General features: G+C 50.4%; 1 protein-coding gene across 5 annotated transcripts; it reads right to left on the minus strand.

Moving 5' to 3' along the window:
- Positions 1 to 16: 16 nt before the first annotated feature.
- On the minus strand, positions 17 to 16,885 carry dnajc5ga (DnaJ (Hsp40) homolog, subfamily C, member 5 gamma a). 5 transcript variants are annotated; one of them, XM_064340223.1, is made up of 6 exons: positions 16,706 to 16,885; positions 10,086 to 10,207; positions 8,832 to 9,045; positions 7,381 to 7,537; positions 5,438 to 5,523; positions 17 to 2,891 (listed from the first exon to the last, which is right to left on the minus strand). In XM_064340223.1, the coding sequence occupies exons 2-5, from the start codon at positions 10,196 to 10,198 to the stop codon at positions 5,441 to 5,443; spliced, it is 567 nt and encodes a 188-aa protein (XP_064196293.1). In that variant the 5' UTR covers positions 10,199 to 10,207; positions 16,706 to 16,885; the 3' UTR covers positions 17 to 2,891; positions 5,438 to 5,440. The 5 variants fall into 5 exon arrangements, with proteins under 5 accessions (XP_064196293.1, XP_064196294.1, XP_064196292.1 ...); XM_064340224.1 differs by having other exon boundaries at positions 5,438 to 5,520; positions 16,711 to 16,884; XM_064340222.1 differs by having other exon boundaries at positions 16,711 to 16,884.
- Between the last annotated feature and the right edge of the window lie 417 nt (positions 16,886 to 17,302).

Below are 17,302 nucleotides of genomic sequence, written 5' to 3' on the forward strand. Positions count from 1 at the left end.
GCGAGGACAATCCACCTTTTGTTATAAAACCCCCCTCAAATTCTTTTTATTCATCGAGATTCAACAATGATATAAATACACATTTACAGAACACGTTTCATCAGGAACCGTTCAGAACGAGAACAAAAATAAAATGGAAATAAAAAAGGAAATCTGAAAGCGTCTGCGGGGAGTCGTCCCGTGCGGCTCTGCACCCTCCAGGAATGAGGGGTTGAGAGTGCAGACTGACCCCCTTACCCCCTTACCCCCCCGGCATGGTCAAAGAGAGGGCAGCTACCGAAAAAGCAATTTCACTGCCCCGTTTGGCTCTAAGCACTGGAGCCACTATCAGGGCCTCTAGGTTTGGCCACAGCCAGTGATTTTTTTTTAAATTAAACTGCCCAATCACGCGCTGCAGCCATTTGAGAAAGAAAATAAACCCAGATCATTAAGTTACATACACAATTTTCTGTTAAAAAAATGCACATTGAAATGGATTCATGAAACATTTGCACGATTGCACATGATTTGTGATTTTTCCAGCCTCCCCGATGATGTCGTCCTTCATTCGATGAGTGAAGGAGCATCAGGGGGCAGGATTATTTACAGTTGCTATGGTTTCCTGTACAAAGGGAGCGGGGTGTTTATCCGAAGGTTCACTGCCCGATCGTTACACATGCATTCGGCACGCACTTCAGACGATTGTTCGTGTCATAAAAACTGAAATATGGGACCCATCAGCTTCAGAAGTGACAACATTCCTTTACATTCTTGAAATAATAAAATGGCATTGATAAATCCTACGAGTCTTAACTTAAAGGAAGATTCCTTAAAAGCGAACGATCGTAAAAAAATGGTAAAACTTTCAAAAGCCGCCTCCCTTTACAGTGCATTCACTGCGCCTGCAGTTAAATCTCCATTACTGCCCTAGCCGCATGGTGCATTACTGCATGGCGCATTGCTGCATGGTGACTGCAGTCTCTTGGCAAACGGGGGCATGCCATAGCATGATGGTTAAAAAAAAAAGACCCCTCCTCCTTATTTTACCATATCGTTTGGTGAGGATTGAAACAGCTAACAGCGTTACGACATCACACCTTCCAAATCCACCACAACAACTAGCGCACCACACAACGGTCACATGACGGTGACCGTATCCCACGGCGACAGCGCGGCCCGCAAGGTTCCATTCTCTACAGGCTGCCGTGCAGTAGAGGGCTAAGGGGGGTGGGGGAGCTGACCAAACACTGGGCGTGCAGAGACCCTAGCCTTGGCAAAAAAAAAAAAAAAAAGAAAAAATCTGAGCAGATGCGTTAAGCTGGGGGCTTAGCCGGCTGTACTCAAGTTTGGTCGCACTGCGACACACTTCAGCTACAACCACAGATCGTAGCACCGCCCCCACTGCACGCTGCAAAGCCAATAGAACTTTAACACCATTTTAAATCTAATTCAATCATCTTTAAAAATGAAATTATTTTATTTATTTATTTTTTTTTTTTTGAAGTAAAATTTCAGCCACGATATCATGGTTTTGTTCTCTGGTGGCAGAAGTGGCACAGAGGAGAGTGCGGTTCCATTCGGCTCGGGACAGCACATCTGCACTCAGCCAGGGGAACGGACATGGGGGCGGGGGCGGGATGGGGTATTGGCTGGGGCACGGGATGATGGGAGACCTTTTTGGGAGTTGTGGGTCGGCCAGGCGAGGGCGCCGGTCCGGGCCACGAGACTCATGTGGCTTAGGTCTAAAGCCCTCAGTCAGCACAGACATGCCGTATGTGGGGGGGGGGGGTGGTTGGTGTGTGGCATTGCAGCGCAAGAAGGCTGGGCGTGCCGTCTACACCCGCCATCCGCATGCCGCTATTCTCAGGTTCGCCCACACATGGGCGTGGTGGTCACGCCCCTCCTTAAAAAATATTACTACATAATATCTAATGTCATATCTGCCACTTTAAAGACCTGTGACAGAACACAGCCATGTTTGGCCTCCACCAAATCAGCGTTTAAGAAGGGAATATCCACTGAATATGGGGTGAACACTAAACTTGGCTTCTGTGAGAAAGGGAAATAACAGTGTGGTTCAAGATGCTTTAGAGATGCAAGCAGAGCTGCTGGTTAGCAGACTTGCGTTACGAAGCTGACTGTATCCTGTCAGTTCCCTGGATTGTATTACTGGAGCTACATGGCTAAATAGGGGACCGACTGAGGCGGGTGGGGGACAAGCGGCCATGACTCTACTCCTTCCCCTTGAACTCAAGTCCACTGGTGGGGTAATCAGCAGGCTGAAACTGCCACTCCAAGAGTCCAGAGGTCACTGTGTGTGTGTGTGTGTGTGTGTGTGTGTGTGTGTGTGTGCAAATGACAGGATGAAGGCTGATTCTGTACAGCAGTTGCATGCAGAATATTAAACACATGCACATGAGGAGTCTTCACACCCGCTGATCAAGGTTCCGCAAGGGGGAGGGACCTGGGGCGGGGCCTAGAGATAGACCCCGCCCCCACGCCGCCATCCCCCGAGCAGGGCAGACACTAGTCCATCTGGCAGCTGCGTTGGTCCGCTGGTGAGATCACTGCATCGAGACAGAGTCCCGGGGGGTGGGGTGGGGGGGGTGAAGGAAACTGTGGCATTAACCCCCCTCCCCCGTTTACAAAACCAGGACTGGCACAAGAGCTCTTCATTCACAAATAAAAACGAACCACATCGCTGATGATTGGAGTAGGGTGGGCGTGGGGGTGGGAAGGGAGCGCTGCTATTGGCCCACGCGCTGATGACGCGTGGCCACGGGGGTGTGTCCAGGGGTTTCAATGTCCACCGCGCTGCCGGGGCTCGTGGATTGGCTGGCTGGCCGGTTAGTGGGCGGGGTCCGAGGTGCTGGCTGTGGAATGCGGCTGGATCACTATGGGGACGTTTGGACCTGCGGGGGAGGGGGGGGGGAGAACGGAGGAGTTAGAGGAGGAGAGATAGTCTGGGAAACAGTCAAATGACTGATTTTTATGGCCTTTTATTGTAGCCATGGTTCTCTTTTTTATTACACAGTAAGTGCAGTTTATCTGCAGATGCCGTGAGTTTGCATGAAGATAAGACGAAACAGACATTCCTGCTGTGGCACATCAAGCTAGAATATGCAGGCCTACATACCTTCACTCAATGTTCTATGCAGCACATCTAAATCTACTTCTAAACTTTTTTTAAAATCCAGTTCTCTCAGGATCCGGTTTCTACGACGCCATCAGAAGTGAAGCGAAGCAGACGAGAAGCAGATCACAAAGGCAATATGTGGCAATACCAGCGTTCTGCATGCAAACGGATGCACATCCATTCACACGCCTCAGCCAATGGCGAATTAGCTTTCTGAAAGCACAGGTCAGACCCGTGAGGGACCCCGCAGAGGAGACGGGCGGCTCTCCGCTCTCTGCGGCGGTACTGAGCGGTGCCCGCGGTCACATGACCAGCAGGGCCTGGCAGGCCGGGAACGGGAGGAAATGAGCGTGGCGCTACGCAGGAAGAGATGCGCTGCCAATCGGCTCTGTGCCACCCTCGGCCCGGGCACCGCGGAACAGAACCTACCTCCCTTCCCATGATGCACCTCTTCCACCTGGTTACTTGTGTCCTTTGCACAGAAAGCCATGCAGAGCGGGGAGTGAAAGAAGAGAGCGCCATTTTAAACAAGTAACGTGCACGCGCACACACATGCACACACACAGGCACAGGCACAAGCACACGCACACACGCACACACACAGGCACAAGCACACACACACACACACACACAAGCACACACACACACCCCACACGCACACGCACGCACACGCACACCACAGCACACGCACACGCACACGCACACGCACACGCACAGCGCACACACACACACCACACACACACACACACACACACACACAGGCACACACACACACACACACACACAGGCACAGCACACACGCACACACACACACACACACGCCACACAACACACACACACAGGCACGAACACACACGCACACACACAGCACAAGCACACACCCCACACACACACACGCACACACACGCACACACCACGCACACACACACGCCACGACACACACGCAGCACACACACACACACACACACGCACACACACACACAGGCACAGGCACGCACAAGCACACAAGCACACCACACACACACACACACACACACACACACAGGCACAAGCACACACACAAACAGGCACACACGCACACACACAAACAACACACGACAGCACAAACAAACACGCGACCACACACAGGCACAACACACACACACACAACACAACGAGAACGCAAAGCCACACAGATAGTCACAACACACTATTAAACCGTCGATCTCGCACTACCCACAACACAAAAAGATGAAAGCACAGTTTGTTCTTTTCCTTTCCGACTCCACAGATGAAGCAGTTGTGCCGGAGATGGGCCTGTGGGCTACGTGAACCTCATGCAGTACCGAGGAGGCGTGACGAGGCAGGACAGACGTCCCGGGACAAGGAGGCCTCGCATCTCATTTCATCCAGGCAGGAACTCCGAAAGCAGCCGAGACCAGCGGTCTGCTTCTGCACCGCAGGGAGGAGTCAGCTGACCACAGCCCGGCTTCAGCTTCAATCAATACGTCCTTGGCTTCGGCTTAAAATTAGACGCAAGGTTTCATTTTTTTCCCCCCTTCCTCTTTCACAAATAATTTGCCGATTTCGGAAAGCACGAAACTCTCCAAGCTGCGTTTGTGAAGAAGGCCCGCGCGGGACGACCCCCAAACCGGCTGCAACCGGCCGGGGGCCTCGAACCTGCGGTCGTTCACCCTTGCTTAGGGGTGAAAGGGCTTCTCCCCTCCCCTCCCCTCGCCCGTACGCAAACACCTGGACTCATCCCCCCTCTCCAGAAACAACACTTTTCCCCTTTCCCCTACAACAGCAGTCCTTTTTATTTTTTTACCAGCATGCCCTCTTCTGTAGGCCCCCCTTAAATCTCGCTCCCAATTATTCAGCTCAAACAGAGAGAGGTCCGCGCTCCCTCTGCTGCCTACAAATCCCATAAGCCCCGGCCCTCTGGCTGCAGGCAGTCTGGGTTTCCTGACGCTCCCCAACGCGGGCGTGGCACTGCGGTCTCTCTCGGCTGCCGGGAAGACGCGGCAGATGGTAAGAGGACCTGGAGCAGGTCTACCATGCGGCACACATGCAGGCACCTGAACAAGGAGGACATCCACAGACAACACGGGCCACAAGACAGGCAGCAGTGGCATGTGCAGGACAGAAGCGCACCCCTGCTCCCCCCCCAAATGGTTAGTGCGCTGGGTGACAGATGAATGAACCACCAGGCATGCAGCAGAAGCACAGAATGCGACGTGGTGGGTGGGGGGGGGGGGGGGGGGGGGCATGGCGTACGAATGAGCGACGCAGGCGTGCTGAGTCCGTGCAGACGTAACCGCGTTTAAAGTAGGCGGGGCTTACGAGTCATTTGGACTCCGGGAGGGTCTCGCCCGGGTTTTCGGGGGCGGGGCTGGGGATGGGCTGCACGATAACTATGCCGTCACCTGCTGAAGGAAAAACAGAGCGTTCACACCTTTTAATGAGACCCAGCCGCCGTCCTTCCTGCCGGGACACGCCCTACTTGCCTCACCGGACTACAAATCCCATGAGCCCTCTGGCTGCAGGCAGTCTGGGTTTCCTCCTCACAGGGTTGTTTGGGAATTACGGCTGAGCGCTTGCAGATCCCCACTGGAGTGTTCTGTCAATGCCACCTATCAAAACCAGCCTTCCGTCCAGCCACAACTTACTCACTGGTCTTAAAACCGATGCAAGAGTTGTAGCTTTTAAAAAATATTACAAAAATAAACGAGAAACTACAACACATTAGAAAAGAGTAGGCAGAAAATACCTCAAAGGGTGACGTGTAAATTACGCACAAAGTGTTCAATGAGGCCTATAATGTTTTCCTTTGAGAGACATTGGAAAGGCAGACACCTTTAAAAAGCGCAACTTTTCACAAAAAATCTAATTAAGCAGTTCTCCATCAGGACTAAATAGCAGAGCAACGCAGTAGTGGTTTATTAGCCAATCAGGTTCGCCAGTAAGATGAAAGCCTTCTTGTCTTTGCAGTACAGCTTCATCCATCTTTTCTAAACGGAAAACGAAAATGTCCTCAGGTACTGTTTGGCATTTCATTCTTTCCCTACAAGCGACCAGGTGGACTAGTCACCGCTACCCAACCCTAAACTCTCCAGGAGAGCGCCCTGCCCACAGAGTCCACTCTCGCAATCCGGAGTGGCAGATCTGAGCCAGCGATATCAGCTTCATGATGTTTATCCAACAATCTGCATGAGTCAAAGAGTGACTCATCTGCACTATTTATAGAGTCTAGGGCAGAGAGGCATTGAGCGGGGCATTGCAGAAAACAATGGGGGATTTGAGCAGCTCTTGAATTCTCTCTCCCTGTCGCTCGTCTCCAGCAGCAGCCCAGCGTCTTCGTCGCTCGCGACAGTTTTAACGTCTTGGAAGTTGCTTGAGATGGTTTTAAAATGAGAAAAAGGCCCACAGGAGCAATGCTTGAGAGACAAAGAACGGCACTGCGCGTAAAACTGGGTGTGTATTTGCGAGCGGATTACTGAGCAACGTGTGCTGGACACCAGCTGTTTTAGCACGCCATTGGAACAGTGGGTGTTGAGCCCGCAGGACAACACCACGTCCTGTTTCAGACTACCCTCATTCACCGGGTTGTTAAATGACTCCATTCCGGCTCTTAAAAAAAAAAGAAAAAAAAGAAGAAGAATCAAGCCCAGGAATGCAAGCTCCTCTGGAAAAAGCATTAACCTCAGTAAGGCAGTCGATTAGACCCGATATAGGGCTGGTTTATAGAGTGAGACGTGCGTTCCAGACTGCAGCCGGCTAAATTTACAGGCCAATTTACGAAGTGCGTCACCGCGCGGAATGATGGTTTAGCAGGAGGCTGAAGATCGCTCACAACTTCACTTGCAGCAAGGGGCCTGTCAGTTCTATTCTGAGGTGATGTTCGCGTTATAAATTTGGCTTCTCCTCCCCGCTCGTCTCTGTGTGAACCGCAGAGATGGCGGCGCCCGGGACGGAGGGGTCTGATCTAAGGGCCGGGGGAGGTGCTGGCGGCCGTTTGGGAGTGTGATTCGGGTCCCACCTGCGCCTCGCTCGTTAAATAACACCGCTGAGGCGCGTTCTCTGTAAAGGAAACAGACAGCACCGAGCTCGGCGGGAAAAACACACACATCAGCCGGACTGGACTGCTTACAACACTGGAATGGAGTGCGGTCAAGAGATAGATGGGGGTGTCTCATAGCCCCCTTGCACCACCCCCTCCCCCCTTAGGGCTCACAGCATCCCCCCCCCCACCCCCCACCCCCCCATTTCGGGTTGGGCCTGCTCACCTCCGTCCTGCTCGGCCTTGATCTGGGCCTCCAGGTCCTCCGGGTCCACGTACTGGTAGTTGTCGTCCTCCTCGGGCGGCTTGCACTTCCCGCAGCAGAAACAGCAGCAGCAGCAGCAGCAGCAGCAGGTGAACACGCCGCAGCACAGGACCAGCGTCTGCAAGGGAGCGGCAGAGCTCGCCGTCAGGACCGCACGCGCACGAACGCACGCGCTCACGCGCACGCACGCACACGCTCACGCACAGACGCGCATGCAGACTCGAAGATGGCTTTTCTGGAGCGTCGTTTTCAGATTCAACGACACGCTCACAACCATTCGCTCCGGTCTTCTGGACCAGGTCCAATTACGTCAAAGGAGGAAGCGAGCCGTAAATAAGGCCCCTCCCCCTCAGCATTCGTTTTTTGACCGCGTCAAGATGCGGTACATCACCGCGAAACATCTCGGCCATAAATTAAAAAAATAAACAAATCAATAACATTTTATTTCGTTGGTAAAAGTCTGTCTCCTGTCGAACTCTCGTCACAGACTCTCAGAACAGAACAGACTGGATCAGTGCGTGTGTGAGGTTACAGAACAGCTCTCAATATTTAGGTGTTTCATGCCGGCAAATACGCTCCTGTGCTACTGATCAAAACCCTGTTTAGCTAATGCCAGGAAACAGATACCCCCTCTGCATGCTGGGTACAAATGAGGATACTATTCCTCTCCACAAGGGGGCAGTGTTTCAGACCCACCCCCAAAAAAGCAGCAATTATGGGACTGCAGACTGACAGGATATTAAGGGAATTACAGAGGGAAAAATATGTTTAAAACTATAGAAGTTATCTTGCAGAACAGACACCTGTAGGTTCCACACAGGGGTTATCTGGGTGAACTCATTTTCGCAAAGCCTCGGTCCAGAGGGGCACAGCCGGTGCCAAGGGCAACCAGGCCCGGCTAATCGCTCGACGAGGCCCGGCTAATCGAAGACGAGGGTCGCCGTGGCGACGGAGGAGCCCGGGCCGACGGCCAATGGAGCTGCGCTCGGAGGGGCGGTGGCACGCCAGCCCCACTGCGCCTCTCCTTTTAGCAGCCGGCGCTAATCTGGGGCCCTGGAGCTCGTACCCGGCCCCACGCGGGAACGCCCACTCTCAGAGAGAGAGAGAGAGAGAGAGAGAGAGAGAGAGACAGAGAGACAGAGAGAGAGAGAGAGAGACAGAGAGAGAGAGAGAGAGAGAGAGAGAGAGAGAGAGAGAGAGAGAGAGTGAGAGAGAGAGACAGAGAGAGAGAGACAGAGAGAGAGAGACAGAGCGAGAGAGAGAGAGAGAGAGAGAGAGAGAGGGAGAGAGAGAGACAGAGAGAGAGAGAGAGAGGGCCCAGGAAGGAGCAAGGGCCCCACGTCGGTGTGAAATGTGAAAAGCGCGTGCGGGAGCAGGGGCAGACAGGGGGCAGCCCCCCCCCACCCTCTCACCTTGAACCACCACTTGGACATGAGGAAGTAGTACTTGACGCTCTCCTCGCCAAACTGCTCCGACACGTAGAGGCCCATGGAGCCGTACTCGTCGTAGATCTTCCGCTTGGTCTCATCGTTCAGGATGGAGTTGGCGTTGTTAATCTCTTTGAACTTCTCGGCCGCCTCTGGGTTGTCAGGGTTTTTGTCTGGGTGGTATTTCAGTGCAAGTTTTCTACACGGGGTGGAAGACCACGGAACTACATTACCCAGCACGCTCGATTTCAACTTACAAACTTTATTAGCTCTTGAGTTCAGAACAATGGTCAAAATACAGACAAATTCAGCATATCCACCCAATAGCCAATAGATGAGATAGGGTACAAAAAATACATAATAAAATTTATATAAGAATTATATTCAGTTTATATCTTTTTCCCAGCATTCATACATCTATGTATAAAACATTATGTCATGTTTGCTCATCTTTGTTGTATTCATACATCATCGTTTAAAATCATTCAATCCCATTGATTTTGCCCCAGAAGGATCTGGAATGCCAGAGCCAAGTGCGCTGCAGATTACAGATGTGCAGGGTCATGTGACTGGGTCATGTGTTCAAACAAATGTGTTTCTAATCCTGGGTTATACTTTAATATACACCATTCATCCAAAACTGTAGGTGTAATTTTGAGTCACACCTTTGCCCAGCCTCTTACCATTTTGCTAAACACACACAAAACAAAAAAATGTAAAAATGTCATTGCAAATCATTTTTTTCCCTCAACCCAGGGATCAGTCCTACAGTATCAGTCACATGACTGCATGTAAGGTGCTGAACTGAGTTGCGGTCAGATGACTGATGCAATGACAGCCGCTATAAAATGGAAACCTGGAACCATCTGATAAACACCAGCAGCTTCCTGCTTCACATGGACGTGCGCTCTTTCACGTTCAACACCAGCTAAAAAAAAACCTAAAACTATAAAACCTAACTCTCAGGGGGGTATTCCACGAAGCAGGATTACCGAGTCAGCTGGGTAACTACGCCGAGTAAAACCTGGAACGGCTCTCTTTGCTTCAGTCCATGTTCCGGATTTGGGAGTGTTCCGGGTTTTACTCAGCGCAGTTATCCAGCTAACGCAGTAACCCTGCTCTGTGGAACAAGGCACAGCTCCTTATTCAGATTCACCAGGTTGACCCCCCAGCTCAGGTGAACCCGCTCCGGCTGAAAGGAGCTCGGCGGAAACTCCCGCAAGACAAACGCGGCGTTACCTGTACGCTTTTTTGATGTCCTCCGCGGTCGCCCCCTTCTCCAGGCCTAGCACCTTGTACAGAGTGTCCCCTGTGGTGGACATCTTCCGCTGAGGTCGGGTTGGCTCCGCCATGCTTTGAACCTGCCGAGAGGGGAGGGGGGAACGCTCGGGGAGATCATTCCGGAAACATTCGACCGAGAGGCGGAGCACCGCGAAACGAACCGCCGCACTAGACCGCGGGGGAACAAAACATTAACCTCCGCTCCACTGTCGAAAAAACACAGACGCCTCCTGCAGAGAGATCCGCGCTCCTGTGGGAACTGCACTAACCGTTTACACAGAGCTCATTCACTGAAAGATGAATGGCAGGGAGTGGGCTTTATTAACAGTCACGAGAAGTCTTTATGAATGACACCAACACAGACGCCAACGCTGGGCTAATATTAGAAAATCAACTGCAGCAGACAGAAAAAAAAATCCATTAAATATAACAGGCATTATTAAAACTACATTGATACAAATTTGTTTTGACAGCATTATTTTGAGAGAGGAATATAAAGTGCATACTCAACACATCTGGAAGTGTTAAGTTTTATTGCAATGTATTCAGCATGCAGTACAACAAAACACGAAGAGTCTGCCAAAAAAATACCATAAATGCCAACACTTAAATCTAAAGTTGGGCAGAGAGCGGTCCAGGGCTCATCAGAATAAAACATATTTGTCGTCTCTTTCTAAATAGCACAGACATTTTCTCGGACTGTTCTGGCATTTTAATTGAGCACAACAGAGGAGCCTCTATCGCAACGGAGGAACCTCTATGGCAACGGAGGAACCTTCATGGCAACAGAGGAACATCTATGGCAATGGAGGAACCTCTATCGCAATGGAGGAACCTCTATGGCAATGGAGGAACCTCTATGGCAACGGAGGAACCTCTATCGCAATGGAGGAACCTCTATGGCAACGGAGGAACCTCTATCGCAAAGGAGGAACCTCTATCGCAATGGAGGAACCTCTATGGCAACGGAGGAACCTCTATCGCAATGGAGGAACCTCTATGGCAACGGAGGAACCTCTATCGCAATGGAGGAACCTCTATGGCAACGGAGGAACCTCTATCGCAAAGGAGGAACCTCTATCGCAATGGAGGAACCTCTATGGCAACGGAGGAACCTCTATCGCAATGGAGGAACCTCTATGGCAACGGAGGAACCTCTATCGCAAAGGAGGAACCTCTATGGCAACGGAGGAACCTCTATGGCAACGGAGGAACCTCTATCGCAAAGGAGGAACCTCTATGGCAACGGAGGAACCTCTATCGCAACGGAGGAACCTCTATCGCAACGGAGGAACCTCTATGGCAACGGCAGAACCTCTACCACGACAGAGAAACTTAGCAGGCCTAGAGGAAGAGGCCTTGGAATGAGCCTAAAAACCTGTTCAGAGCAGCACAATGACAGCCCACGGGAGCTGCAGCACGCAGCAGTGCAGCACCAGGGCTTCCAGTTTAAAGGAGATTATGTTCTGCTGATCTCACAGATTACTCCTCGCAGACGCTAGCACGCAAAAAACCGCGCCCGCGCCCGGCGGCACGGCCCGCCACGCCCACGCAGCAGCCCTCCCGGCGTCTGCGCCCGCTAGCGGCGCTCTCAGCGCTCCCGGTCGCAGCCTCGTTCAGGGCCTCAGCAGTTAATGTTTTTTTGGGAACACGCAAGTCCACATACTTCTGCAGCTCCCTCACGCCGAGGCATTCATCAGACAGCGAACCGGCCCGGCTTTCTGTCAGCCCGCCCCGGCAGAGAGCCCGCAGGGACAGAAATCACCTCCGTCGCCCACGGTAACTGGTCCGTCGCCAAACGGGGACTGAGGAACAATATCCCCGGCTGAGGAACAAGCCCTCCTCGCAGAGCACCTTCATTTGCATTCACACAAAGTGCCGACGGCGAAACCGAACGTCCTGGCTCAGTCACGGCTCTGCACAGGCCTTCGCAGAGCCCCGCGCTAACCTGGCTCAAGCTCAACACTGAAGAAGTTAGCGAGAGTTTCCAACTGGCCCGTGGATTCAGAAAAAGTTTCTGCCGATTAAAAAAAAAGCATGGTGCTAACTTTATGCGCAACAAAGGCAAAGAGTTTTATGAGCCGCACGCAGGAACACTGCCCAAGTTCCTAAGCCTGAACGAGGGTAGCCCCCAGAAACATGGAAAACTTCGGCCCAATTCCCTCTCGACCAATGAGGACGAACAATGGAGTCAGGTCATGCATCACGTGACACAGTTTGGCCAGTTTAGTTGGCAGCATTCCACTGCATCTAGCTGAATGGTATTCTCACTGCAGTGACAGTGACACTTTCCCATACTGCATTCACAACACACACAGTGAAGACAGGGAAAGGATGGCTGAAACCCTGCCTGGCATCTTAACAATGGAGTGAGACACCAACCACAGAGCACTGCAGTAAACCAGCAGGGAAAACTGCAGTAAACCAGCAGGAAAACAGCAGGCCCCAGCGCTCTGTTTCCCTTCACTGACACGGAACGGACAGACACTCCTTCTGCAATTAGAAGGCAATGAAGTAACCGAGAGGACAGACCAGTCCTACCGAAAATGAACCTTTATTTATACAGGGTTTGTTGACATGCACGCTCTCTTGCAGCAACACCCTGTTAATGACCCCCCTAGTAGCCTAGCCAGCGTGTCTTTGGATTGCAGACACACAGAAAACTCCACACAGAAGGGCCCCGGCTGGGGGATTCGAACCAACAACCTTCTCGCTGTGAGGCTACAGAGCTATCCGCAGCACCACCCTGCCGCACCCTGGCCTGACGGATATGTGCGTGCCGAACAGCCCCCGCAGGTAACCGGACCGTTTGCCCGCGGTCGATTCCAACATGGAGGCAGGGCGGCCATTTGCATGCCTGCTTTCTACAGCTCCCGCTGCTCGAGCGCGGCGGCTACGCATTTGTGTAGGCAAACGCATCTCAGCCCATACCTCCGCACGTATAGTTCTGCGCGCCACTCGGCATCTACCAGCTGGATCAGTTTTCGAACGAGCATCCCTGTGAGGTAACCGTGCCGACACCCAAAAAATAAAAAACAGCAGTGAGCTGCAAGGCAGCAATTCAGCTGTACTACGTTTCCATATTTAAAATTACAGGACAACCAAAACATTGTATGAGGAAGTGGCTCTCCATTTCTGACAGCATCAAATTTGTTGCAATTCACGACCTAGTATCCCACGTGCCCTAGACATGCCGCAAGCTCTCTCATTCAGGCATGACCCCCCCCCACACACACACACACACAACTTCAGGGTCACGTTAAATCTTGTCACGCCACTGCTAATTTCGTAGGGAACGGAGGGTAAAGACGGAGCACATGTTGACGGCACACCTCCAGTCCTTAATTAGAAAGGGCTAATGAACCCACTGTGGAACGAGGAGCCGAAATTCATTAGGCCTCTCGAGCCAATTAAAATAAAAAAGCAGGAAGGTGGCGGGGGGGGGGGGGGGTGTTTGTCACACAAGGTACTGTGCACCCTGCTAACCCCCCCCCCCCCCAACCCCACCGCGCCGGACGCTGCCCCCCCAAAAGACAGCACAGGCCCTGGAAAGAGCACAGGGGCTCCAGCTGGCGAGAGTTTCAATCGACTGGAGCCTTCGGAGGCACGCAAGTCAGCGTCTCGCAGGCGGATTTTTCCACCCTCTTTAAAACTGTTTTGTTACACGTCTACATTTTGCTCTCCCTAAAGAACGTTTAAAACTGCAGGCTGTCAGCATGGCAGAGAGCACTGACTGGGGAGTGTGGTACTGCTCCTGGTCCTCTCTCAGTACCCTGAACATATCCCCCCTCTGTAACGGAAAACCCAACTTATACTCTTGTGACCAAAGCAGACAAAACACAACATTGACAGAATCTATTCTGTCTCCTAAGAGGATGGGGGCGGGCGGTGTTTCTCTGGAAGGGACAGCCTCAAAGGGCCCCCTGTTTGTTGCCGTCTCAGCAGACCTACTTGGAGAGGATAGAGGGGTGAATCAGCTCAGGGCGAATGAGCGACAGGTGCCAGTGTCCAGATTAGGATTGAACCAGTCGGTGGAGAGGTGCGCGACGAGCACATGCTGGGTGGCGTTCAAACACGTGTCCTCCTGGCACCTTATCTCCACGGTTCGCCCGCTTCTGCCGAAACCAGCCACTGAGGCACAGCCAGGGGAATCCCCATCAGCTGGGGTCTGAGAGCACACAGGCAGGTCACATGACCAGGGCAGTTTGCCAGCCCACCAGCACTGCATATCCACCAGCACAGGCCTTGTTATCACACTTGCTTATTTCCTAGCCTGTTGGCATCCATGCTGAGATCATGCCGAGGTGTACTGGAAATGAAGCTCCAAACATGAACATTTCTACTGCAAGTACACCCCTTCCGCACCAGTTCGGTTTCCAAAAACAGCAGTATAAAAAAAACAAGTCGGCCAACTTCAAAAGATGCTGCACATCTGAAAGTGTTTGAGGTCCTACAGTGAGAAGAATGCATTTCACAGCTGGAGCTGGTTGCAAAAACTAAACTCTCCCATGTATTCAACCACGCCCTCCCAGCACCTTACAACATGGCTCCATTTTTAGCAACACTTTTTTTCCCCTCTTCCATAAATCCATTTTAAGGCTGAGTGCTACATTTTTCACAGTCACAAGACAACAGACCGCTCAACTAGACTTTACTCAGCTTGCTGGTAGATCACATGCAAAAGAGAGGTGATAGAATGTTTATAGGCTACCATAAAGGGGGCCTGCGAGGTACAGCTCAATATGAAGTTGAAGTTTGAGGTTAATAGATAAGCTGCTCAACTCTCTCACAAGTACCTGGCAGGACACTCTGTAGGGTGCTTATGCCAAACTGCCGCAAGGTGCACTGCACAAGACTGAACAGGATTACGCTATCTCGGATCTCACGTGCACAACCGACGCAAGACGGCCGATCCTAAGATAAGCAAACTTGACATGCCTTTGATTAATATTTGTCCAACCTCTCAGTCGAGCGCCATTAACCAATCAGTTCTAAAACAGCAACAACTTAGTGAACATAAGCGCCTTTTAATGTGGAGTGACAGGGCTTTCAACTTTACATTTTCAGCTCAAAATTGTACAGCTACATGCTGATGGACAGATCAAAAAAATTTAATTCATGGGAAGTATTACATTTTATAAATAGGTAGCCTTGCTTGCTTCTATTAATTTCATGGTTCAAAATGACAATTTATTTACAATGAGGCTAAATGCTGCCCTGTGGGCAAACCAGTATATGAGAAGCCTCAAATGTAACTGTTGTATGACCCAACATTTTATAAATTGTCTTGCCTTAGTGCAACCCATTATTTAGCAACAATAAGAGGAAGGACGCAATACAAAAAGTGAACCAATGGTTCCTAAAGCTAAGCTGACTTCCGTAGTCATTAAGTCTGTATGATTCCTTAATTGTATGTCCCAGACAGAATTGATTCACATCAGTCGGTTCTACAGAATATTGGCAATATCGGTTTCGTTTTTGTCTCGTCATGGTTCTTCTACAAACAGTTTTAAAAACACAGTCTGAAAAATAACAATCTGTCAAAATACCGTAAAAGGAAATTAAAACCAACAGTAACTAAAACTGACTGGTCTATTGGGTGGCAAACCGCTCAGACGTTACTTAAGCATTGGTTGTCTATGGAGCAATCAAAGACTGGCCCCGTTCTTTAAAATTTTTTTTTTTTTTAACCATAAACACAAGGAGCTCGGACGAGTACTGTAATCGTTTTTACACAATTTGTTAGCTCACAGTGCTGTCCTTATACAACGATAATCCATCCTAATCCCTACACCACTGTTACTTTCCTCTCGACAGCTAGCTAAATCCACTGTGCCTTAGTCGTACAAAATTCTGAATAAGTATCATCTCGCTTATTAAATATCCACATGGCGATTCAGTTTTTTTCTCATAACATCGTGTTTAGTCAATTCAACGTTAGCCAAGTGATGGTTACTCAAACAATAAAGCCCACAAGATTTAACCCATGTCATGACTGAATGTACAGAGATAGGTAGGTAACTCGGCTAAACGGACAGACATCAATCTAGATATTAAACAAGCCAGTCAGTTATTAACGTACAGACAACCAATTTGCGGTCTTACATGATAAATGCTAGCAAAGGGGAAAAAATCATTTTCCTCTGTGCAACACAAACGGCTAGGGCCGACTGCTAACAAGCAAAGTCAATCGGTGCATTAACCAGCCGGCAAGCTAGCGGAGTGAGTGAGCTCAATGAGTTAGGTTACGCTAAAATCTTTACAGCACTAGCCAGCATCTTCTACGTACTTATTTGGAGTGAGTGCCATCGCAGTAAGATATATTTAACATGAAAACATGGCAAGCTGCCACGCCAATTTCGCTACGTTCAGCTAACGATAGCATTCTAGCAATGTAGCATGCTAGCTAATGTTAGCCCATCGCTGTAGGCAAATAGCCTAGTCAAACTGGCTGACTGGACAGCCTGCTAACACAAACGTGAGAATGGCTGTCTTGGTTTCCTTACTTCAACTCAGTTAGCTATCTTAGCTAACATTAGCCGTTCGCGATTGCCAGCACCACTTATTCACCGACTTACCTTACCTAGTGAAAGTTGGGTGGGGTATGCTTGGCTGTAGCAGGATCATAGAGGCACACGCTTCAAAATTTGAGATTCCCACGTTCCGGCTGGATTTATTGGTGTTTCCTCCCTCCCCGCAGCAGCACGGTAGCTTGCACAGCAGACAACACAGGAAAGGGAGCAGCAACTGAAACCAACGAATGAACGGTTAAACTTCCTATGTAAGCCTCGAGTAACAATTTCAAAATAAAAGTACAAAATCGCCATACAATTTTTATTTACCACTGGAGTTAAGTGTGAATATTGATGCAAAGAAACATGTATACAAATAAAACTGAGCCGCTATTGGCTAAATAAATCTAAATACAAGAATATTTATAATTGATATTTGGCTGATTTAAAAGAAGTCTCCAGCAAAATATTGCAACCCATGGAACGGGGGTCAAATGGCATGCCCAGTCTCTATTTAACAACTCATCTTGTACCTGCACCTTTCACAGGAACGTTTGCTGGCTGCCCCCGTGACAAGCAGTACCAAAACTGGACTGTTTCCAAATACAGAGGGCGCTCTATTGGAAAAACTCACTCAGAAACAGGCTTAAATGATGCTTTTAA

The sequence above is a fragment of the Anguilla rostrata genome, chromosome 6 (assembly GCF_018555375.3).
Source record: "Anguilla rostrata isolate EN2019 chromosome 6, ASM1855537v3, whole genome shotgun sequence".
NCBI lineage: Eukaryota > Metazoa > Chordata > Actinopteri > Anguilliformes > Anguillidae > Anguilla > Anguilla rostrata.